We start from the raw sequence: 25,181 nt of genomic DNA on the forward strand, positions 1-25,181 counted from the left end.
TTACGGTTTGGAGTAATTTAGTTATTTTATATTTTGATAAAGAGATTGTTATTTTGAAAATTTCTCTATTTTCCATAATTTTTTTTGTATTAAGTTATTAAGTAAGGAACTAGTCCAATAAAAATGATTTTATTATACAGAGGCTTTGTTGGAGTTTATTAGCTTGATGCACAAGAAAACCCAAAAGATCCTTTAAAAATCTACTTGGAACTTTATCCTTTTCAGAACACGTTGATCATTTACACAAAGAGACATTAAAGAGTTTTCTCAAACAAGTAGGGTTCAGTCATCTCTCTCTGACAATCCTAGTTCATCCTATTTTCATCACCTGAGTAAAAAAAACACCATCTCAAATTCCGGCAAAGATAGAAACAGAACTCTGTTTTTAACTATAAATCAGAACATCTTCACGACTGCTTGTCTGTTCATCACCGTTCGTGAAGGATTATTGTTATGGCGATGGCTCATTGACATTGCTGCTGCAGAAGCAGCCATGAGACGATATTGCTGTTGAGATATATTGTTGCTGTACCTTGGGGAGGAAGCAACGTGTAGAGGTTGAATACTAGTCATGTTTAAGGAGAGGCTTGATTTACTGTGTTGGTTTGATAATGGCGGCATAGAGTTTCTACTTGTTGGTTGTCTGAACTGATTAGCCCAGAGCCTTTTCTGAAGCTGTAGCTGCTGCTGCTGGTTTGCGTTGTAAGCGGTTTGGAATCGACTAGCTAGATAAGGAGACATTTGCTGCATCTACAAGATGAAAGTCACATGCATCATTACTTACATGCAAAAGATAACTGATCAGAAGAGAGAGTAAGTTGTGTCACCTGATGGCTAGAAGGCGCAGGTGAGAGTTGGTTATTGTAAGCTCCAGAGATTGGATACTGTGGAAACGAGTTTGGGAATGGGAAATGAGGTTGTGATGAGAGAGACAGGAAGTCGTAGTCCTGTTTCATGAAAAGAGATTAGAATCAGATTTAAAAAAAGAACTAACCAAAGACGAGAACAGTTAATATGTATATGTTTACCTGTTTTTGTGTAGTGTGTGGTGCATAAAGCTCGAGACCAAGCTGAGTCATGTTTTCTTGCACAAGTTTTGGATTATGTTTCTTGCCTAAATCGAGCAGATGTGGATTTTGATACCTCTTAGATGACGTTTTTAAAGATCTTTCTTCGGTTTGGTTAAGAAGTGCCACGGGACTACTCTTACTGGTCTGTAACGCTTTGATGAGCCGACAAATATAAATGTGGGAGGCACATTTTTTAAATTTTCTCGTACGGACTCTTAACGGTTCGCTCAAGAGTGAAGCATTCTTGGTAGGGGAAACAGCTTGACCCATCATCCAATGTGGAAGCTTTGTAGAAGATGGCCTGGTTTGAATAAAGAAAAATCAGCTGAAATTTTTTTAAAAAATTAACCGATGATTAAAGGGTTAAGAGTTACTCTGAAAGAACGTGGGAGCTGGATTGAGTGGTTGAAGATAGCCCAGGCCACAGCGCAAGACCTTTTTTAACGCACATAAGTTAGTGTTAGGACACCAGTTTGTTTTTAACTCAAAACACTAAGTATATCTGATACAAAGTTTGTAAAAGAGTTTTTGTTACCGTTGCTCTTATAGTCGATATCACTTGTTGCAACCTTTGTTTCGAAGGCTCTTGTGCTTAACGCTGCATCACTCACATTCACTGAGCTGTTTTGCTTCAGTCTATTAAGAAAGTAATTACATAAACTAAATCAAAAGAAAAGTTATTAAAGGGGAAGTCAGGTACAAACCCTGTTAAGCTGCCTTGGTTAGGATCTTGCTGCTGTAACGGCTCCTCATCAATCTGCTTAGGTTTGGCTGAAGAGAGAAATGAAGCCGCAGGTTCAAGTGATGCAGTTTCCACAACCAAGATTGAGTCAACTTTGCTGGTTTCTTTGCCATCAGATAAGAAAGGATCACTATCAATGGAGTTAGTGTCAGTAAACATATCAGCTAAACCGTATAGCGTCTCCGCAACTTCTTTCTCATCTTTTGAAATGGACTCAGGAACATTAGCTTTTGCATCCTAACAAATACAATAACAAAAAAAAAATCATTTACTGAAATACTGTTTATTTTACTAAACTATATTGCTCTACAAAAAAGGAGCATTTAGTCACATCAATCAAAAAACAACCATTTCTTGATTTTTCTTCTTAACATATTCAAGATTCCTCTTCTTCATGGCTGCCATACAAAGTTCACCAAAAGAGAGATAATAGTGAATTTTTTTTTTTACTAAAAATATAGATTTGGTAGAGTAAAAGTATGTCATTGGGACACAAACAAGGAACCTGAACGAAGCTTCCTTGGTACAGAGGCATGATGATCCACACCATTAGTGTCCTGAAGAAGAGAGAAAAAAAATAAGAAAGAAAGATTAAATATGAAGGGAATTGTTGTAGTGAAGTAGATTGAGTTTACGTATAGATGAAGAAGTTACCTTTCTGGGAAGGTTAGACTTCTTCATCTTCTTCTTAGAAGAGACGTCAGTTTCTAAATCGGAAGAAGGACACTTGTAACGCATCATCTTCTCAGCATCAGATAAACCCAGTTTCTTAAACATTCCTTTCTTTGACTTTCCTACTTCCATGAGAATATATAAAAGAAAAAAACAGAGCTAATGAGGACAACAAGTTTAAATGCAAAGAGACAAAAACAAGAGATAATTTTGGGATTTTTAAAATTAAAGATATGGAAATTACGAGATATTTTATTGGAAAATCGATTGGTTACTCCTCCACGTCTCACATCTTCCATTTTACGATTCACCCTGTCTCCTTTCTTCACCACTAAAAAAAAAAGAGGTGTGAAGAAGAAACACTCAAGAGGAGGTTGTAAAGAGAGAAAGAAAAATCTCAGTTCCACATCTGTGCAAAACAAAACAAAGTATCAGACACTTTAGTTACTTACACAAGAATAAAAGAAAAAGAGAGAAAAGTAAAAAAGATGTTAAAACTTAAAAGAGAGAAAAGTTATAAAGATCGTTTCTCGTGTCTCTCGAAGAATCTGCTTCTTCTTTAGAAAAGAAAGACAAGAAACTAAAAAGACATTATTTTTTGTTGTTATGTAACAAAAAGAGACATATAATCAGTTACAAAGAAAAAAAGAGATATTAAAGGGAGGCTTTGTAACATTCAACCCGTGATATACCTCGCTCACATCATAATTTTTTTGAAAAGAATTAAGCAGGAAATTTTCAATTTTCATATAGTGAGAAAAACACAGAAGATAAAAAAAAGGTGTAAGAATGGTACTATTTATATGTCTCGCCAGGTTAAACACAGTACAAAGTTTATCGTAAAGACACAGAAGCTATAGCTATTCTAAGCTTAGATTCATCGGTATACTATAAACAAATGTAAGAGTCAAACGAAAACCTTGTGGTCTCTCTTCGAAAGCAGCAGGGAAATAAAACCAAGCTCTCTCCTGTTTTGAACTACAATATTTTTCTCAAAGTTTGCACATTCTGAAAAGAAAAGACGGATAATCCGAAGCTGTCTCCTTGCTCTCGATCGATTTTTATAAATGTCACACACACGAAATGACTAAACGCTTAATTCTATCTATATATCCTTCACCCTCTCAATCGAATGGTGTGTAGTGAAGAAGATACTATAACCGTCCGATTGTTTTAAGTGTTCCGCCACGTAATTACTGAGCAGATCATGTGTCAGACAAAGTCAGCATTTAAGAGCTGAAAATGTACTGTTCCTGCATGGGTTTCCTATGAGATATGATTTGGATCCGTACTCTAAATGAATCCCACTGGATTTTTTTTCTCCTTTTCCCAATCAATATTTTAAAATAATTTAGTCTTAAATTCTTTTCATTTTCTTACATTTCTTTTATTTTTTATTTAATTGAAAAGAGTTTTGTAATATATTATTTCCCTCTTTCATTTATTTGATGTTTTTGATGTTAAAAAAAATATTTTTGATGTATTATAATTGATGTTACTTTTGATAAAAAAAAATTCAAATACCGTTTGATATTTGTAATCAATTATATAATATTTTGTTTTTATTGGTTGAATTAATTAAGATTAATTGATGTTTAAATCGACGGCTATTATTAGTTCTCAGATGTTTCATCATTTCATTCACATTGAAATCGACAGGTCAGTTGGTTTCTACTTTCTGCCAGCTCTCTACTGTGTCTACCAAAGAAACTGATTCTTCTCCATTTTGATTCTGATTCGGAGTTCACTTGGTTTGATAATATATAGACAATTGAGAAATGAAAATTCCACTACATATTTGGGGTGAAACATGCTTTGGAAAAAAGGCCCATTGCGACTATTTGAGTTAAGGCCCATTGCGACTATTTGAGTTAACGCCCATAAAATGTGAAGTCATGCAAATAACGATTTAGGAGAACACCCATAATCATAACTTAAATTTAGGCCCACTCATGTGACAATGTAAGGTGATAAGGTCCAATATACTTGCGTTTTCATCAGCTTGATAGTTAATTTTCTTCTGAAGAAAAGCTTATTAATTACTACACACCAAATAAATAGAACCATAATAAAATCAATAATCAAAAACGCCTCCGTAGCATAGTGGTATTGCGTTCGCTTCGTAAGCGAAAGGCCGCGAGTTCGATCCTCGCCGGGGGCTGTATTCCCTCTAAAATTTATTTTTTGTTTGTCTACCCGCGGCGTTACTACAGAAGGACCCTTTCACAATGGATTATTCATAAAAATACGTTTATTTCTCTTTGCTAGATTAGTATTACATTTGTCCAACTTATCACTCATGCTAGTTTTACAACAACTTTACTATCCATCAATGCCCATAACGCTAGTCATATTTTTTTTGTTTTTCTAGAGGAACCTATATGCTTTTCAGCTACTATTCTCTACTGTATGGATTCTGTGGACCAAATCTATGAATAGGGTCTACCACCGTTACCAAATAATCATGATGCTAACAAAAATCGTTTACAAAAAAAAATCAATATAAATTTGAGAAACACCTTTGTAACATGACAATCAATCACTCCAATTGTTCTTATGTTGTTTCTTGAAGTCAAAATCATTGAGAAAAAATCATATTATATAATCAATAATTTATAAAGCAACATAACTTTATTTAGAAAATGAAATAATACAAGGGGATTATTTCACGCAACGAATGAAAAACCAAAAAACTTGCAACAAATAGACCAATTAATAATACAGCACCACACACAAATACGCCGTACGGCTCTCATGACTTATTCGACCCACATACATATATATGCAAACAAATACTAACACACAAAATGACATAGTATTGAAATTCAACATCCGAAGCAATTTGAGAGTTTTAAGTTTACTTAAGGGCACTTGCGGCGACCACCGTGGGTGGTGAGGGTAGCATAGCACTGGCACTTGTCGTAGTTTCCGTACGTACCAGGTGGCACACAGTTGCATCTTGCGCAACAAGTCCCGCACGCTCTGTGGCAAAGGTTAGGTCTACTTGAGAGCCTGCACCTTGCTACACAAGCACTTCCACAATCTACAAATTCAAACGTTTTAAATTTTTCCTAATTCAACGTTAGGTTTAATGTATTACTATGTACGTAGATTCTTGTGCGTATAAGGTAATATATTTACCAATTTTTTTGCGGTAACCCCTCTTTTTGTTTGAGTTTTCCTGAATGAAAATTATAAAATGTAAACAAAATAAATAAATAAACAAGTATTAAGTATTTGTGATGAGAAATACGTACCACATCGGCCTGGACGAGTTGGAGAACAAGAAGAGATATGAGAAGAGAAGCAATAAGGGCTTTTGAAATCGCCATATTTCTCGAAGGAGATGATTATTATACGAGAGAACTCAGTGGAGATAATATGTGTGTTTTGAGTTTTGTTGTGTATAAATGAAAACTTGGAGGCTTCTATTTATAGCCCTCATTTCGATGGATATCCGACCCCATATTATGGTCTGGACTATTCTTTTGTTTTAATTATTTCATTAGGGAAAATAAAATATTGGCTTTCCGAGTTTCAGAATTCGAATATGATATGATAGGAAGTAGCCAAGTAGCACTTTGCAACAGTTACTGATGATCATGAGCAAAATTAAACAAATTAAAGGCATTTTTTAAATTTAATTGTGAAGGTCATGAATTTGTAATTTTGTACCAATTATTTTATTTCAAAAACTGTATATTTTTACTATAAATAGTTAATTGAGAGATAAGAAATAGTTTAACATATTGATGTTTAGGTGTGTATATATAAGATACTTTTTTCCTTTTCGAAATGGGTCGGTTGGTGCGTATAAAAGTTATGCGTACGCGTAGAAGAGAATATTATGGTGGGTATTATTTGTGGTCTCTTGTTTATAATTTCATCAGATTATTCGGTATACCTTTCTCCACCATATTTAATTTACAGTTTATTTGAAAAAAAAATTGGTTTCTGAATCTTGCTTTAGTTATTACTAGAGTATAAGTTTATAGACTTCTATCAGTTACGTACAGCTAAACTGCTAAACAGTAAACTCTATTATTGGATTCGTTTGGGTTTGGCGCGTTTTGGTTCTACCAGAAATATTGGTTTCAGTAATATATGATAAATACAATAATTTGGGATTTGAAGAAATATAATAATTTGATGTTTGATATTTATAGTGAGCTTGTTTCATGAAATTTTAACGTATAAACGGGCCACTCGTTTCGGTTTTGAAATATCTCTGCTCTTTCTATATAACATGCATGTGATCTCGTGAAAAAAACCTATGGGCAATTCTATTATTATTGTTTAATTTTTAATGACTAAAATGTTGGGTCCGAAAATTTGTATATCTTTCTAGATTAAGATTTAAACTATGTTTTCTAAAAAAAAGAGATTTAAACTATGTTAAATTAACTTTTATAGAAAAAACAGATTTTTCCCCAACGAAAACTGAATTTCCGATCCTTCAACCCTTACTAAATCTAAAAAATTTAATATCTTCGATGATAGGCAATTCTATTAAATAACTTATTAAACATGTATGTTTTAAATCAAAATTGTGTTTGGTATGTTATAGCAAACAAATTGAAAGATTAACACAATCATTTTAAAAGGGTTTTGGTTTTGGATAGGTGATGTCAAGTGTCAGATTTTAACGTTTTCTTTTGTGTTGATGAGTTGATCACCCTTCTCCGAAATAGATAAAATTATTTGAGAAAATTAAGAAAAAAGGAAGAAAATAAAATTTGAGGACATGGTGAAATTGTGAGTAATTCGTGACGAAAAGGGACTTCAGAAGAGTTGATGTGGCTGAGACAAGAAGGATGAGGAGATGTTGACGTGAGAGGTCCTTTTGAGAATACTTCATTTCACAGCTTGCACTCTTCTTCTGTGTTATTGAGTCTTATGACCCACTCTTCTTCTCCATAATTCATTTTGTTTTAAATCGGTTTCTGGATCAATCTTTACGATTTGTTTTAACACTAGTATTTGTATTTTTATGGTCCACTCTTCGCTGTTCTTCTGGTATTATTGATATAGTTTGTATAAAAGTTATTCGTATACACTGTTTTAGTTTTTTGACGTTTTATGTTTGGATATTGGATATGCTTTATTGGCGAACCAAAATAAACACGTTTCTGCTGCAAGAAACTCAAAAGATAAAGTAAAGCCATTAATTAGGCAACTAATTTTATCAAGAAACGGTGTGTTTAACCTGACGATGCCTTCAAGCAGTCGATGGTAGGTAAGCTTTTTGTGAACCAAAAGTTTTTTATCAGCTTGCTTGCAACGGTTGGCTTGACCTGAGAGTTTCGAAATTACAGGAGGACGGACACTGGAAAGGAAGAGAAAGTGAGATGTCACGGATTGTCTGTCTTCTGTGTTTGGCCTTTTCACCAACCTTATCGACTCGACCACCATCCCGCACGCACACTACAGAAAGTCTATAGTATACCATAATCTTTTAATTTAATATTAATAATTGAGGAAACATAGATTTCTATGCATGGGAATGTCACTTCAACTATCATGTCGTCTGACACATAATATCACACGTTCGGTAGTCGTCATTTCACTAAACTCTATGTTAAGTCAAATCAAAACTTGCACCCAACTTAGAGTACTGTCCTAACTCGTAACTATTAGACGTTTTTTGGTTTTATCGATAATAATATAAGAGACGATGAAATGTGAACGTAGTTTCCTAAATTGTAGATCTTGATCGCCATTAACTTAGAGCTAGGTTAAAGCCTGCTATCGAAAAATTTGCTATGCTTTACGGAGTGTTTTCAAGATATCTTCCTCGTGAATTACGACACTTTTTATTCTAAACAAAGGAAAAAAACGCAATTAAGAGAAAAAGTGATCAGGAGTAGTGAGTTCTTTAGCCAGCTGTGAAGTGTTGTTGTTCACTTAACAGCTGTTGTGTAGCTAATCGCCAACCTGGTTATCTCTTTTACTTTCTTTTGTTCCCATCCCAATCTATTTATAATAGATTCTATGGACCTATATGTGGTTTGTGTTTATATTTTCAATTGGCTTTCTTTTCTTTAAAAAGAAGTTGAGGAGATATGAAGCTAAAAATCAGTTTTAACCTCGTCCTTGTATTTGTCATTATTCTCAATTTGTGTGAATAGTAATACTTAAACATATACATGTAAATTGATAGGTAATTGATATTTCGGTTATATGCAGAACCGAATAGATATTGATCAAACATGTGTTTGGAGCCGCAAATATGTAAAAGTTCCCAATTTTCTAATGATACTAATTCAGTTAAGAGGACGTAGTATATGTAAAAGTTTATAAATATTTTCATAGTTTGTTAATTACTGGGTCAGAAATGAATTGTATGCTTTGAAACCCTAAACATTCAGGGCCGATTCTATTTATATGAGGTCAAATGTTACATTTGTTTATAAGAGCACCTCGACTTCAAAATATTACTTTACATAGAATACATGTTCACTCCACAAATAATATATTGCGAAAAGAATCTCCCACTTTCGGATAAAATCTTAAATATGTACCTGAGTTATCCGAACATATTCGGTATAATACATCAAGGAATTGGTGGAATATTAGGTGATATGATTACAGAGTTTCCAGCTGTAGCCGCCGCCAAAAGAGTCGAAATCGAATTAAAAATAAGTTTGGATTAGCTCAAACTTGAGCATAAAAAGTTAAAAACAAGTGAAACAAACAAACAATAGCTGCATGCATCAATCATCATCACTCTTTAAAGTTAGATAGTAACTAATTCGTACAACATAAATAATACTAATAAGTCTTGATTATCTATTTACGGTCATTTGCACTAACAGATGCATATCCAAATAACCAGTTCGTATTTACTTAACTCTAGATTTAGTTTGTTTAATAAGTTGTTCAAATAAAACCTAAATGATGGTATGATAGTATTGAATAACGAATGCAATGATCATTTTTAAGCATTTGAAAATACGTTTTATCTCAAATATATTACCATCTAATTTTTCATATAGTAGTAAAATATTAAAAGCTGAGAGGCTAATATAAAAACAAAAATTGTTCAAAATCCTTAACCTTTTTCTTTACTAAGCAAAAAAACATAAAAACAACCAAGGATGGCCTGCAAAAACGTAGAGGCAAACACTCCAATACCATAATAAAAAGCTTGATGCCAAACTGTATCTTCTTTCTCTCTTCTCTTCAACACAATTTACACAACACCTGATGGGAGACGAAGAACCAGCTGGCCACCCATTAAACTTGCCAAACACCAAAAGCAATCATTATTAAAAAACAGAGATTACTAGATATAATCAAACAATTACATCAAATAAACAGCATTTACCTCTTGACATAGTAGTAGCAGAAGTCAGCGAGAATAAAAGTTTGTATGACTTCAGAGAGGAGGACCATTATAGGCCAAAGCCCATATCCTAAAGCAGTCAGTAACCTCCCACGAGTGTCCAAAACCTGAAGTACCCAATGTGCACAACTCAAGAACCTGGCTATCCCCAATGCAAATACGTAATGTGCTGTGAATGGCTCCACGATCTGAGACAAAGACATGCGTTACTACCTTAAAACCATACTTATTCCAAAAGCTTTTTACAAAGTACCTTAGTGTTTTGCATGACTCTAAGCTGAGGAAGAACTGAAACAGATTCAAGGTAAACGCAGAAGGCCCATGAGACTTTGTTGATTATATGGTGATGTGTTGATGGGTGAAACAAGACTGACAGAACAGCACACGGTATAACCTTCAACAATATCATAAAAAATGCAAATTGAGATCAACTAAACCGAGAATTCAAGAAAGAAACAGAGAAAACAAAAGAACTTACAACGTAGTAAATAGGAAAATTGTCTTTGTCTTCCATGTAAGTGGCTTTGAGCTTGAAACGGATCATGTAGATAACCCAAAGGGTAGTCACCAACGTAGCCGAATCAAGCAACGTGTGAATATCAAACTCCATCACAAAGCTACAGTACAGTCTCACTGCCAGAAACAGAGCCGTTAACTCTTGTGTCTTAAGAGACAATCCTGTCGGAAACACACACAAAACAAAAGATTGTTGTCAACCCTAATTTCAAATCCAAAAAAGTTCGAGAATTTTGATTTACCAGCGCAAGTCTTCTCCTTGGTGAGTTTGTAGATGAGAACGGAGATTCCAAGGGCGTGGACAGCCTCGGCGGCGACGAAGAAGTTGTCGTGGTCGTGAACAATCATTCTTAAGAGAACGAGAGCAGCCATGGCGGAAACAACACCGAGAAAGGCTTTGACTTTCGGTGGTTGCCGGCGAACCCATGTCGTCACGGCGTGGATTGGCTTCTTCGCCGCCTTCATCTCCGATTACACTCCACCGGGAATCGAAACAGTAATAAAAGTCGAGACTTTTGGGTAACTTTGTACGAACCAAATCTTAACTCACTTTAAGACGATTTTATTACAAAACAAAAAAGAAGTCGAAAAGCTTTGACACTTTAAGACGGTGACACGTGTTGAAAGTTAGATTCGCGGTGAGCCAACGACTCCGCCTTGTCTCCTTGTAGTAGACTATAGAGAAACTAATGGGTGGGTATTGTTTTGGGCCTGGATATTATATTTGAGTAAACTTACAATAAATTACAAATCCTTACAGCCCAACTAGGCATTGGACTGGCCCACTAGACTAAAGCCCAACAATCCTACTAGTCTCTATTAGGGGTGGGCAAAAAAATCGAACCAAACCGATCGAACCGAACTGACTGAACCGAAACCGATTCGAACCAAACCAAAGTCCATTTCAAATCATTCAGTTGAAGATTTTCCCAACCCGAACGGTTCAGTTCAGTTCAGTTTAAACCGAACCGAACCGATAAACCGAAATGTTTTTATAGTTATTTAAATTAAAAATATTAGTAATATCAAGATATTAAAATCCTAAATTAAAAATGTTCCCTGCTGCGTCTCTTTTCTGCGTCTCCTACTCTCCTTCCTGCATATTTTTCCTTTTGGTGGTGTCAATTCTAATAACTTCAAATTCTCTCAAAGACGTGTTCTGTTTTCAATTTTAGTTAGTGAAAAGAACAATATGGAATCATCATGGGTGTAGAGTTATAGTAAAAATATAGATAAATACTCGTATAGTATTTGATGATTTGTTGCAAGTTTTTTTTATGATATCACATGAAAGATGATTCATTCGAGGCTTTTTTAATTATTAATGCTATAAGAGACGACAATATTGTTTTTTTTTTCTTTTTATTTAGTTAATTTTCGTTTGATTGAATTCTTATAAAGTTATAAACTATATTTGTAACTTTTTAAAAGGTTTTTATTTTGGTTTTATATTAAATTTAATTTACATACTTAATTTTTTATTATGACCAACGCGATTATTTCATGACAACCATACATTTAAAAGATTTCTTGTACAATAAATAAACTAAGAAAAATCTGATGAAACCGAACCGAACTAAACCGAAATACAAACCGAACCGAATATAAACCGAACCGAACATAACCGAACCAAAATCGATCCAAACCAAATTTACTATGGTTTACTTCAGCTGAAAAAATTCTAGAACCAAACTAACCAAACCGAACCGAACTCGAACCGAACTGATAAAATAACCGAAGTGCCCACCCCTAGTCTCTATAACTATTTATTAGCCTGCGACTGTGACATGCAACTCTAATTATAAAAGCTTCTCTGTGACAAAAAAAAAACAGCTTGTTGTTCGTTACTTTATTGTACGTGACTAATCACAAATAGTTAATTCAAGTAGCTGAAAAATTCAACGATTGAAATTTTTAATTTCTACGACTAGTCATATGATGATACAACAAGTAAACCAACAACATTCGGTTGCAAGTTGTAGTTTTTTGTTTGTTGCTAACTGGTTGATATCATTTAAAATGAAAAGAGTTGATATAACCCAGGGGATATAACTATGATCCTATACTTTGATTCCCTGCCAAAAAAAGGCTAAATAAAAACAGGGAGTCAAAATAGAACAGCTAGAATGAAACTAGGTGAGAGGAATCACTGAATCCATTTGATGAAGAGGTTCCTGAAGTACGTCCTGTTTGATCTTGCGTGGATGATAATTAACTCGATACTACCAGTTGTAGACTTGTAGTTGCATGTCGTAACTACTAGTAAACGAACAAAGCCCATGGCCATGTTCACTACGATTTTGTGGGAACATGAAAGCTCTTGTGGCGATTTCATTTTCCTATGAAGTGAATGTCAGTGTCAGCGTATTTTGTGTGTGTCATGCTGATTTTGAGAGTGGACAGTTATGGCGGAGATAGCTAGCGTATCAGCAACTTCGTTTGCAATGCATTGCTACTCAGCCTCGGCTCGGCACGTGAACGTCATACTCTTGATCAGTGAACAATTGGCTCTTCACTCATTAAGCCAAGTCAATCGAAACTTAAAATATTGCAGATGGCGTAGCCGCGTAGTCGTCTGACCTTTTATTAGGTCTTCTTTAGGTATTATCTAATAAATTATTGTTCGGCCAAAAAAAAAACTAACTAATGATTATCCCTTCTATATTTGTATCACCTTAAAAATGATATTGTATGGTTGTAGAAGACCATGTCTTTGCCTCAAATGGCTAACGCGTTATATATCCAAAACAAGCCTTCACATCATCTTTGTACTAATTATTATCTATAAGGGCATCATTATTGCAAGTCCTTGTGCTTAGGTCCTTAATACATATATATGTATATGTATATATTATATATGCGTATATAATTGTGGGTTAAGGATTTTACGGAAACCCAAACCGAAAGTCTCTTAATTAAGAAACTTTCGGCTTGGGTTTCCGTAAAGTCCTTAACCCACAATTATATACGCATATATAATATATATATATATATATATATATTAAGGACCTAAGCACAAGGACTTGCAATAATGATGCCCTAAGAGCATATGCAATGGTGTGCTCCACCAATGAGTCCTTAGCATTATTTTATTTAATTTGTTTTTTTTTTTTTTTTTTTGAATAGTTAAGGATTGGAATAAAAAATGTTTGTACAATGGTGTGTCTGAAGATGGAGTCCTTAGCCAAAAAAAAAAAAAAATTAAATTGAAATTGAAATTTTATTAATTTTATAACTAAAAATAAAGATACAATGATGAAAGGAAAAGATACACAAATTATTAATCTTCATCACCAAATTTGTTCCAAATATTTTCGATTAAATCATTCTTCAATCGTTCATGCATATGCCTATCACGAAGATCATTCCGATTGGGAAACAAATTATTCATATTAGTAGGCCTCTCGGTTTCGACCTCTGAACTTCTGGTGACGTCTCCTTCTTCAAATTCGTCTGCATCGTACCGGATGTAACCATCTCGTTCATTTTCAACTATCATATTGTGTAGTATGATACATGCTCTCATAATCTTCCCTATCTTTTCTTTGTCCAAGGTACGAACCGGGTTTCTCACAATCGCAAACCGAGCTTGCAATACTCCAAAAGCCCGCTCCACATCTTTTCGGGCTGCTTCTTGCACTTTAGCAAATAACTCTTGTTTCGGAGATTGAGGGAGTGGGATAGATTGGATAAATGTTGACCATTTGGGATATATACCGTCTGTGAGGTAGTATGCCAACTTATACATGTGGCCGTTGACCACATACCTTAACCTGGGAGCTCGACCTTCTAAAATATCATCAAATACAGGAGACCGATCGAGGACATTAATATCATTTAATGTACCTGGAGGACCAAAAAAGGCGTGCCAAATCCAAAGATCTTGTGAAGCTACAGCCTCTAGGACAATAGTCGGTTTTGATGATCCACGTGCGTACTGTCCTTTCCAAGCGGTTGGGCAATTTTTCCACTCCCAATGCATACAGTCAATGCTCCCGACCATCCCAGGAAACCCTCGTTTCTCTCCAATATCGAGTAGTCGTTGAAGATCCTCCGGTGTGGGTCGTCGTAGATACTCTTCTCCAAATAAGTGTATTATTCCGTCAGTGAAATTATGTAAACAAGAAAGTGCAGTGCTCTCACCAAGTCGGAGATACTCGTCAACCGTGTCGGCCGCAGAACCATAAGCAAGCATACGAATTGCTGCCGTACATTTTTGTAAAGAAGAAAGACCCAACCTCCCGGTTGCATCTCTTCTTTGCTGAAAGAATGGAAACCACTCTGATAGGCCATGGACAATACGCAAGAATAAATCCTTATTCATGCGAAAACGGCGTCTGAATAAATGTGGGGCGAATGTACAATCTTCGCTGAAGTAGTCATTCCATAAGCGGTCGTGTCCTCCTTCGCGGTTTCGTTCAACATAAGCACGTGTTCTTTGCGGTATGGATTGGGCCTCCACTATGTTGTTGAAAGTATCTTCGAATATTTCATCGAAAACTTCGTCCAATCTCTCTTCGAATTCAGAAGATGAAGATGAAGACATTTCTATGTATCCTGTTTCAAAAATAAAAATATTGTATACATTTTTAATATATTAGTCTGCTTTGACACCCATTGGTCTAGCCTCAGGTTCTCCAACTTCATCTTCTCTATCAACGTCCACAACATGTTTTCGCTTGTCTTTCCCACCGTCTTTAGAAACATGGGTTGAGCACCATTTCTGGTCATTCCTCAGCTCCCTCCACCCATGTTCCAGATTGAACTTGTAACCGTAAGCATCGCTGAAATTGTCGTGGGCAGCTTTCATCACATCATCATCATTTTGGCCACTTCTTTGCTCCCTCAAAGCCGCATCATAGCATCCTACGAATTTACTCACTTGCTCGTTAATCCTAGCCCACCTCTGCTTGCACTGGCGAAGCTCTCTAGGTAATGTCCCAACAAGGAGAGGGCTTGCGTTGTAGTAGTCCAGAATCCTCTTCCAGAAATTTTGGGCTTTCTGGTCATTGCTGACTACAGCGTCTTTGCTGGTGTTTAGCCACGCACTAATCAAGATTTTATCATCTTGAGTGGTCCATTTCCTCCTCTCCTTGATAGTGGGCTCGACACCAGCCTCGACAGGAGACTCATCAGGACCTTGACTACCGAACCAAGCTGGTTCGGGAGACTCAAGGTCAACTGAACATTGACTATACAAAAGATTAACATACCCAGTTGTATGATTCATGTTTAGAGGATGGTCTGCGTCGCTCTATTAGCAACACAGGCCCTTAAGTAAGCGAAGTAGATGTAAAAAATATTTATGGTCGGCGTACTTTGGCAGATAGAAAGTAAACTAGCATTTAAGCACTTTAAGCACCAATCAAATCATCCTATAATAAGTTCTCTACTGCTAACTTTTAAAACCTATCAAATCTAAGCAGTTAGGAAGCAAACTACCATTAAATCATCCTAATAAGTTCTCTACTGCTAACTCTTAAAACCTATCAAATCTAAGCAGTTAGGAAGCAAACTACCATTAAATCATCCTAATAAGTTCTCTACTGCTAACTCTTAAAACCTATCAAATCAAAGGAGACAATATCTAAACTACACGCAAACTAAAAAACAGTGAAGTGCTGGTTTTTATTAAGCACCAGCAAGATCGTACCTGGCAAGACAATCTCGAGTTCAGACGTTGTGGCTTAAATCCTCCAAAGCTCTTCCTGAAAACACATAACAGAAAAGAGTTACAAGTATTTTTTATTCAAATAAATTACCTAAACTAAGGATAGTTACTTACCAGCACAAAATCATGACCGTTATTACCATGACCAATAGACAAACTCCCTTTGCAACCCCTGAATTCTTCTTACGTAACAAACCCACCGTCTTCTCTAGCTTTGCCACCTTCTGGTCAGTCTCAAAGAATTGATTCTTGAGCAGCCTGTTTTGTCTCTGAAAGTCACGCATCTCCTCCATGATCGCCACATCCCACCACTTCCAAATGTGACAGTCTCCATCGTCAACGTTGACGCACGAGAAGTACCTTCTGCCTGGATCTCTACGAGTGTACGAAGTTTCAACAACTGGCTCAGCACCACAATAGCATGTCGTCGGGATGCCTTCATCTGCCTCAGGTTGCACTGGGTACTGAACCGGCTCTTCAATTGGGTAGCTACTCTCAGCTTCATCCGCGTAGGCTTCAGCTTCTGCTAAGAGTAGGGAGGTCATGTCAAACTCCGACGATGAAGAAGGCTGGCTGTAGCTATAGTCTTGTCCCATGGTTGTTTGACCTGAAAAAATAGAAAATTTGTAAGCAAAGAAGAAGGATTATTAAAGAGCAATTATAAGACTACAGAGCAACGAAACAGAATAACGAGATCGAGAACTAATAAAACAAGATAGGCAACACTACAGAGGGCATCCAAGATTGAGTTCTCGAGTTCAACAGACAACAAGATTTGAATAATCAAACCATACAGATACGCAAACTAAAAACCAAACACATATAAACCGTAATAAGAAAACAAATAGACGTTCAAATCGATTGAAAACAAATTGGTCTTTCGAAACCGAAATCGATTGATGTTGAAGAACAAATACGAAGATCCCTTATATTGAAACCGAGAACGTTTTGAATAAGTTGAAGCCAAAAGAACCGGAAATCAATTGAAAACCCTAAATTTTTTGGAAACCCTAAATCGAATGTATCCCCAAATCGATTGAAACGGAAACGAACCCTAAATTGAGACGATAACATCATAAAACCTAGTTTAATCATTAAATCGACCACATAAGACTTCGATTTACCTTGGATCTTCGTGGAAGAACACGATCGAAGATATCGCCTTTTCGTCGAGAGCTTTGTTTTTTTTTTCTCCGCCTTCGGTTGAATGAATTTTTTTTTTCCAAAACGAAACACATATGCGAGCCAGCCCTATCACCCTCCGCCACGTGCACAAGGATCAACTCCTTAAGCTCCTTATCTACGGACTCATCCTTAGTTATCTTAACCAAAATATTATTATAAAATTGCATAATCCATCGGTTTAGCTGCTAAGGACTCCCAACGTGCCTCCGTTGCATATGCTCTAAGGTATGTACTAAATCAATGGTCTACTTGCAAATTCCAACAGTTATTTAATTTACAAGTTGAATAATCATTTATTAAATAGTCTACTTGCAAATCCCTTGCTCTCGACTTATTTATTCCATGCGTCTCTCCGTTTGTAGCTACGAGATCAATATAGCTATGTCTTTTTCCGATTACATCGTGTCTCGTTCTCTTCCAATATGGTTTTTTATTTACCTCATATTCTTAGTATTACTCGGAAAATCTCAAAAGGAAGTTCTGCAAGTTAAAGTGGGAGTCGTTCTTGACACTAATTTGACATTAGCAGATTTGAGCTTGCGAGCTATCAACATGTCCCTGTCGGAATTTTATAATACTCATAATCGCTTCAAAACAAGGATTGTCCTCGACATCCGAAACTCCAAAGGAACTGTTGTTGGTGCTGCAGCTTCAGGTAAATATTGTGTTGTGAAACTACACCTATCACGATCACGTATGAAATATATAGTAAATATATTATCCATTAGAAGTTATTTAAGTTTATTGTGCATACTATATACTATTTTCATTCTATTATATATAATTTTATATTACCAAAATATTTATCAAAAGCTAGAGGCAGGTCACGGCAGGTTGCGGTCAATGCCGCAGCCCTCCCTAATGTGTTGAAAGTTTTACATTTAACACATGAACAATCGCAACTATATATGAAAAAGACTTATGATCACTGATAGATCTCATTATCCTGGTCTTATATATGAAGACTGTGTTGTCTAAATTGGCAAATGAGTCATATGAATTCGAATGCGGAATCAGTATTATATATATATATTATTTTTTTTGCTTAAAATAATCAGTAATATTTTGAGACACAAAAAAAATCTATAATATTTTCGTAAAATACAAGGGTGTAAACGTAAAACTTTAAACTATTATAGAAGAAAAAAAAAGTCTTTGAAAGACCATAATTAATTACTAACGCATGTATGATTCATCTATATGCAATTTTTTTTACTCAAATCAATGAACACCCCCCCCCCCCAAAAAAAAAAGTGTGAACCGGAAACATAACAAATATCGGTTTAAAAAAAAAACATAACAGAGATAATGTTTTGACATAAAAAAAAAGAAATTTAGCGCAATTTTAACATCTTAGTATTGTTTTTTTTTTCTTAACTGACACCAACCAAAATATGAAAAAAGTAAAACACACTACTTTTGTAAACAGAGATTGAAACTCTGGAATTTATAATATATAGTTCTGTATTCGTTAATATATGTATCCGGTTTTATTATTTTGCAAAATTGGCATATCTACGGATATTAAAATCTGCATCATAAAAATAAGATAAAATACTAAAAAGTATAATACTTATGAAAAATGGATAATAATTTTGAAAACAATACATACAACTTGGCAAAAAAAAACATGAAAAACAGCTAATAGCATAATGGAAATGATGAAAAAAAAAAAACAAATATGATGATAAAATATACTAGGTGATCCGCACGAATGTACAGACATAAATATAATTTATATTTATATATTCTACATTTTGTATTGCTAATACTGTATTAGATAAATATAATGATTATCAATTAAATTTTATATGTAGTTTTATACTATTATAAATGACGTAATATAATAATATATGTGTTTTAAGTGCTATGGATATCGGTAGTTAAACTCCTTTAAATCAAGATTTTCAGATTTCTAATTTTAAATCAAGATATTCAGACTTTAAACCTCAATGCACTGTTTAATAAAGGCTTTAATGCAATGTTAACCTTAAATTTGCAGCTTTATACTTGATAAATAAGAGGAAAGTGGTGGCCATTATTGGACCAGGGAGTTCAATGCAAGCTCCATTTTTAATCAACCTCGGAAACCAATCTCAAGTTCCAATCGTTTCATTCTCCGCAACAAGTCCTCTTCTTGATTCCCTCCGAAGTCCATATTTCATCAGGGCCACATATGACGATTCAGCTCAAGTTCACGCCATTAGCGCCATCATAGAATCATTTAGATGGAGAGAAGTTGTGCCTATTTATGTAGACAATGAGTTTGGAGAAGGCATTCTTCCTTACCTAGTCGATGCTTTTCAAGAAATTAACGTTCGTATCCGATACCGAAGCGCTATATCGTTTTATTCATCTGATGATCAAATCAGGAAAGAGCTTTACAGACTAATGACCATGCCCACTAGGGTTTTTATCGTGCACATGTTGCCTGATCTCGGGAAGAGGATTTTCTCGATAGCGCGGGAGATTGGTATGATAAATAAGGGTTATGCATGGATTGTTACAAATGGGATAATTGACCAGATGAGTTTACCGGGAGGACCAAGCTTGGAGGATATGCATGGTGTCGTGGGTGTCAAGACATATTTCTCTAGATCAAAAGAGCTAGCCAATCTTGAAGCTCGTTGGCGGAAAAGATTTGGAGGAGAAGAGCTAAGCCATTTTGGATATTGGGCTTATGATGCTGCCACAGCGCTTGCAATGTCGGTTGAGCAAATAAGTAACGTAAACATGAGTTTCAATACGACCACAAACACTTCGAGAGGTGACAATGGGACTGATCTTGATGATCTCAACGTAGCTCTATCTGGTCCTAAGCTACTTCAAGTGTTATCAACGGTCAGTTTTAAAGGCGTCGCCGGGAGATTTCTGCTAAAAAACAGAAAGCTAGAGCCAACGACGTTCAAGATAATCAACATAGAGGACAGTGGGGAACGAACAGTTGGATTCTGGAAGTCAAAAGTTGGACTAGTGAAGAGGTTAGGAGTGGATCAAATAGGCACTAACATCTCACACGGTTCGCGTCGACTTAGACCAATAATATGGCCAGGGGACACTACTCTCGTGCCTAAAGGTTGGGAGATTCCAACAAATGGAAAGAAGCTGCGGATAGCAGTTCCAAAAAAGGATGGTTTCACCAATTTTGTTGAGGTAACAAAGGATGCAAACACTAATGCTCTAACCATTACCGGGTTTTGCATAGATGTTTTCGACGCGGTAATGAGACAACTGCCATATGCTGTCCCTTACGAGTACGTCCCCTTTGAAACTCCGGATGGAAGAGCAGATGGAAATTACGACAACATGGTTTATAAAGTGTTTCTTGGGGTAAGTTACATTGATCCCTAGACCATTCATGAACCTTTTTTTTTAACTTCTATAAAATGGCTTTTTGAAGGCTATAACTGATAACTAGTAAAATGAATAGATAGGATTTTAAATTAGTTATTAATGGACTATAATGAATTCCAGAAATTTTTTTACAACTAGTAAACATTGTGTGTAACGTAAATGAATTAAGTATTCATGAAGATTTTATTCCATAAAAATGCAGTTGCACCCGAATTCCCATTTTAATATTGAGGAGCTAAACTCTTTTTTTTTTTTATGTTAACAGGAGTTTGATGGAGCTGTAGGAGATACCACAATCTTGGCTAATCGGTCTAACTATGTTGATTTCGCATTGCCATTCTCAGAAACGGGTGTTGTATTTGTGGTTCCTGTCAAGGATGAGAGAGAGAAAGGAAAATGGGTCTTCTTAAAGCCTTTAACAAAGAAGCTCTGGTGTATGACTGCTGCCTTGTTTATCTACATTGGACTCATGGTTTGGACTTTTGAGTACATAGCAGATCAAAATTTCAGGACACAGAGGATCACTGAACAAATATCGAATGTGTTCTACTTCTCATTTTCAACCCTATTTTTCGCACACAGTAAGTTTATTTTGTCACACAACTTCAGTTCTTATTACACAAATCTATAATGACCACATTTGCATTATATTTATTTTTAGGGAAGCCATCAACGAGCATTTACACAAGGGCTTTAATTGTGATTTGGTGCTTTGTGGTGCTAATATTGACTCAGAGCTACACAGCCACACTCACATCGATGCTCACGGTTCAAGAGCTTCGACCAACCGTGAGACACATGGATGAACTGAGGAAAAGCGGAGCGAAAATTGGATATCAAGAGGGTTCGTTTACATTGGAAAAGCTAAAGCAACTGGGTTTCAAAGAATCAAGGTTAAAGACTTATAGCTCTCCTGAAGAAATGCATGAGTTTTTTCTCAAAACGAGCAGCAACGATGGTATTGATGCTGCGTTCGATGAAGTCCCTTACGTAAACCTTTTCATGACAAAATATTGCAAAGAGTATACCATTATCGAGCCTAGATATAAGGCCGATGGCTTTGGATTTGTAAGTAAGCATTAGTTTAGTTTGTTCTTAGTAATTAGGGTTTTGGAAATGTTATTAACTATTCATGTTTTTTTTTGGGGAAAGGCTTTTCCGTTGGGATCTCCGTTGGTGCCAGATATTTCAAGAGAGATCTTGAACTTAACAGAGGGAGAGAACATGAGAGCTATTGAGAACAAGTGGTTCCCTGGAGAAAAATATTGTCTGGACCGGAACACAACTGATACTCCAATCCAGCTCGATCACCACAGCTTTCAAGCTCTATTTATGATCGTCTTTGGTACCTCTTTGGTTCTACTCTTTATCATGCTTTCTTGTAGAAGATACTTAGAGGGACGAGGAAACATGAACGGAGATCCACCCAATCCGCCAGGCGATGGGCCTGATGACCATCTTCGTCTACTCTTGCTCATGTTGGCTTCTAGAATATACCAACAGAGGCGAGGCAACATAATCGGAGCTCGACCCAATCCTCCAGGCAATGGGCCTGACAGCCAAGACAACGCACGAGCTAATCAAAACCGTGATGTTACTGAAGGTGGACAGGGAGCCAATGAAACTGGTGGAGCTGCTGAACCAGCTGATAATGATCATTGTATTGTGGAAGTTAATGAAGGAGTTAATGTTGGAGATGGACATCATGAAGCAAATCGTATTGGGAAAGTCAATTTGGAATTACAAAGGCAACAGTCACAAGCATGCTTAGTTCGCCGTCGCTCCAACAAACTTTTCTCAGAGAAAAATATGCCCTTAGGAATGGCTCCTCCGCCTGCGAGGATGCATTTGGCATAGTTCAAGAGGTCTTCAATCAAGGTTTCGGTTTGACTTCAGTTTGAGTTTTTCGGTTTTATAAAAATTGTATTGATCCTGTAAGATTGGTTGAAGTTTTTCAATAAATGTATTATCAACTTGAATCTTGATAAGTACCTACTCTTTTAAAAAAAAAAAAACTGAATTGTATTATTAAACCTTCTAGACAAAGAATTCTAAAATAAACTTGATAAGTACCTACTCTATAATAGACTGAAATTGTAAGAGCATCTATTCTATTAAAAGAGAAGTCATGATTTAGTTCATGTGTGATTTTTTTAATTTGGACCACCCCTTAGGAAGTTATTAAAATTAACTTTTGTATAAATATTTAAATTATTTGAGTTATTCTAAGACAAACTAATCAAATAGATATTCCTATATTTACTCTAAAATTATATCTTAATAAAATCTTTTCATATCTTTTTATTTACAATATAAATAAATAAATATATTTATTTATTTAATTTTTATTAAAATAAAATTTTTAAATAATTAAATAATTTCGTGTTTATTTAACATAAATGTATACTAATTTTTCACTTAAACAAAACTCTTAAATATTTAGTTAATGTCGTGTTTATTTTAAAATTAAATTTATATTTCATTTTAACTAAAACGAACTTTAAAATTATCTACCTAATTTTCTAATTATAATTAAACACATGTACAATTTTGTATTAATCTGCGATATTAATTTAATATAATATTTTTCAATAAATCTTTGATCTTTACCAGTAAAAAAAATTCAATTTGGAATTTTGTATCAACTGATTTAAAATATGAAAATTTAAAACAAATAAATTTAATTATTGTATGTGAACTATAAAATTATTGTGGTTTAAAATGTTATATTAAATAATTAATAATATGATAAATATTACAATTAATCATGTAAAACAAATAATTATGTGTGTAAAAATAAAATAATCACCCGCACGGTTGTGCGGGTCGAAATCTAGTGTTTAATTAAAAGAGCTAAAAACTAATTCTTAAAAGTTAAGAGACGGGTTCTTATATTCCGGTAATAACTCCATCCTAAGAACCTCCATTAAACATGATAATTATTTCTACAAGATATGCATACACTATCTTGCTTTCGTAGTAAGCATTGCATTAAAACTAATCGGAGTTTTGATAATGTTTTGCTCGGAAGAAAAAGACAGAATTTTGAGGATAATTTCTGGAGACAGAAAAGAGAAAAATCTTACGAATTAAAGTGGAGAAACATGTATATATGGATGGATGTATATGCATGATTGCCAATGATTCACGTTAGGAAATTAGGAATGAGAAAGTCAAGTATTCCAATTTTATTCGAAAATTTAGATTTGTTAGTATCTTTAAACCTAAGGACTATTATAGAATAGTATTTTAACATAAGCTAATGTGCAAGTAAATATTATATTATATTTTTTTTTGTGATCTATAATTTTGATGTTTATTGTAGAACTTATTCAATATCAATATGATAATATATTGTAATTTGTAAAATACAATCTATTTTATTATGATTATCATAAATAATCTAAGATATTATTTGGTTTTAGAATCTAGTTTATGACTATTTTGATATGAATTACACATATATGAGTATGTTTTTGTGTGTTTAGAGTTTCTGGTTGCATGTAACCTGTTTTAGAACTAGTTTAGGACTATAACGCTTGTAATCTAGTTTAGTGGTTGGTTTTCCTCTTGTGGAGGTCCTCAGAGGGCATTGTTTCTGTGTTTTAGGGTTTCTGTTTTTTAGTGTAACTGGTTTTGTGGGTCTTTACTTCTGATTCAGCTCTAAAACCAGATCCACTAAGGGTTTTTTTTTTTTTGTCAACTTTTGGTTTTATTAAAATCATGCCCAGTGGGCCATACAAGAAGTTCAAGGATTTTAGATTATACAATCAGCCCAAAGTGAGCCCAAGATTAAAAGATAAAGATGAACATAAACCTAACACGTGTATACTACGTGTTTGCTTCTTGGACGCCACCGCTTCCTTGGACAGAGAAAGAGAAACGTCACCGGAACTTTGCCGATCAACCTCGTTCATCATCTCTGACTCCACTTGAACTGCTTGTTTGCTCTGGTTTCCTTCAATCGCCATCTGTTCAGTAAGGATTTCATCTCCAATATTAGGGTTAATTCCAGCGAAGAGGCTTCAATAAGACTGAGACAGAACGTTGTCGGAACGCTTGTCATACGACAGCTCCAACTCTTCTATTTCTGCTTCAAATCTCACTAGCATCTTCTGACTCTCTATCTTGATCATCATGGAAACTCCACTTTCTTTACTTGCGAAGATTTATTCCTATTCTGAATCAAGAGTTGAGCATGCCAATAAGAAGAAAATTAATTCTCAAGAAACAGATGGAATAAGAGTGAAGAACAAAAGGATAAGAGCTAAGAACACAACAAAAAGAGATCGGATCAAGCCGAAAACAAATTCCACAAACGGAAAATTTGATCGGACAAAGCCGAAATATTTTATTCCGCTAACCGGAAGAGACTAGTATCGCCAAGCGAAGAAAGCTATCGATCTATAGATCGAAAAGGACAAGAGTAATATAATACAAGAAAACAAAAAATAAAAGAAACGGGGTGGCGACCGGTGGCGATTGCTCACCGACCACCGGAACAGTTTACTCTTGTTTGTACTCTAGAGAGAAGACAGAGCGTTTAGAGAGAAACTTGACTTTTCTATCCACTAAGGGTTTGTGAATGGGCTATACTTTCCTTCTCAACCTTTAGTTTTTCAAATT

The 25,181-nt window shown here is 35.2% G+C and overlaps 5 protein-coding genes, 1 long non-coding RNA gene and 1 other non-coding gene across 17 annotated transcripts; 3 read left to right on the forward strand and 4 right to left on the reverse strand.

The window, feature by feature from the left end:
* Positions 1 to 184: 184 nt before the first annotated feature.
* LOC103832020 lies at positions 185 to 4,815 on the reverse strand. 11 transcript variants are annotated; one of them, XM_033275733.1, is made up of 11 exons: positions 3,404 to 4,815; positions 2,729 to 2,807; positions 2,467 to 2,606; positions 2,318 to 2,369; positions 2,161 to 2,210; positions 1,775 to 2,049; positions 1,606 to 1,706; positions 1,445 to 1,505; positions 1,029 to 1,371; positions 828 to 947; positions 185 to 750 (listed from the first exon to the last, which is right to left on the reverse strand). In XM_033275733.1, the coding sequence occupies exons 2-11, from the start codon at positions 2,781 to 2,783 to the stop codon at positions 397 to 399; spliced, it is 1,551 nt and encodes a 516-aa protein (XP_033131624.1). In that variant the 5' UTR covers positions 2,784 to 2,807; positions 3,404 to 4,815; the 3' UTR covers positions 185 to 396. The 11 variants fall into 11 exon arrangements, with proteins under 11 accessions (XP_033131624.1, XP_033131622.1, XP_018508269.1 ...); XM_033275731.1 differs by having other exon boundaries at positions 2,467 to 2,609; XM_018652753.2 differs by having other exon boundaries at positions 2,729 to 2,815.
* Positions 4,574 to 4,645, forward strand: TRNAT-CGU. Its single transcript has one exon. It is a non-coding gene; the product is annotated as a tRNA-Thr (tRNA).
* A 278-nt stretch (positions 4,816 to 5,093) lies between the features above and the next one.
* Positions 5,094 to 5,959, reverse strand: LOC103832021 (gibberellin-regulated protein 1). Its single transcript, XM_009107981.3, has 3 exons — positions 5,742 to 5,959; positions 5,626 to 5,665; positions 5,094 to 5,527 (listed from the first exon to the last, which is right to left on the reverse strand). The coding sequence occupies exons 1-3, from the start codon at positions 5,814 to 5,816 to the stop codon at positions 5,346 to 5,348; spliced, it is 297 nt and encodes a 98-aa protein (XP_009106229.1). The 5' UTR covers positions 5,817 to 5,959; the 3' UTR covers positions 5,094 to 5,345.
* A 231-nt stretch (positions 5,960 to 6,190) lies between these two features.
* On the forward strand, positions 6,191 to 9,676 carry LOC117126738. The gene is made up of 2 exons (XR_004449545.1): positions 6,191 to 7,720; positions 7,800 to 9,676. It is a non-coding gene; the product is annotated as an uncharacterized LOC117126738 (long non-coding RNA).
* LOC103832023 (ER lumen protein-retaining receptor erd-2.2) lies at positions 9,437 to 10,924 on the reverse strand. Its single transcript, XM_009107982.3, has 5 exons — positions 10,588 to 10,924; positions 10,308 to 10,507; positions 10,083 to 10,223; positions 9,812 to 10,017; positions 9,437 to 9,725 (listed from the first exon to the last, which is right to left on the reverse strand). Exons 1-5 carry the CDS (start codon positions 10,808 to 10,810, stop codon positions 9,677 to 9,679), a joined length of 819 nt encoding a protein of 272 aa, XP_009106230.1. The 5' UTR covers positions 10,811 to 10,924; the 3' UTR covers positions 9,437 to 9,676.
* A 2,627-nt stretch (positions 10,925 to 13,551) lies between these two features.
* LOC103832277 lies at positions 13,552 to 17,367 on the reverse strand. The gene is made up of 4 exons (XM_009107983.3): positions 17,141 to 17,367; positions 16,131 to 16,623; positions 15,963 to 16,053; positions 13,552 to 14,347 (listed from the first exon to the last, which is right to left on the reverse strand). The coding sequence occupies exons 2-4, from the start codon at positions 16,610 to 16,612 to the stop codon at positions 14,246 to 14,248; spliced, it is 675 nt and encodes a 224-aa protein (XP_009106231.2). The 5' UTR covers positions 16,613 to 16,623; positions 17,141 to 17,367; the 3' UTR covers positions 13,552 to 14,245.
* Positions 17,368 to 17,489: 122 nt separating this feature from the next.
* Positions 17,490 to 24,979, forward strand: LOC103832279 (glutamate receptor 2.5). Its single transcript, XM_018653056.2, has 5 exons — positions 17,490 to 17,856; positions 19,204 to 20,531; positions 20,821 to 21,136; positions 21,217 to 21,623; positions 21,708 to 24,979. The coding sequence occupies exons 1-5, from the start codon at positions 17,544 to 17,546 to the stop codon at positions 22,410 to 22,412; spliced, it is 3,069 nt and encodes a 1,022-aa protein (XP_018508572.2). The 5' UTR covers positions 17,490 to 17,543; the 3' UTR covers positions 22,413 to 24,979.
* The last annotated feature ends 202 nt before the right edge of the window (positions 24,980 to 25,181 follow it).

The sequence above is a fragment of the Brassica rapa genome, chromosome A07 (assembly GCF_000309985.2).
Source record: "Brassica rapa cultivar Chiifu-401-42 chromosome A07, CAAS_Brap_v3.01, whole genome shotgun sequence".
NCBI classification, from domain to species: Eukaryota; Viridiplantae; Streptophyta; class Magnoliopsida; order Brassicales; family Brassicaceae; genus Brassica; species Brassica rapa.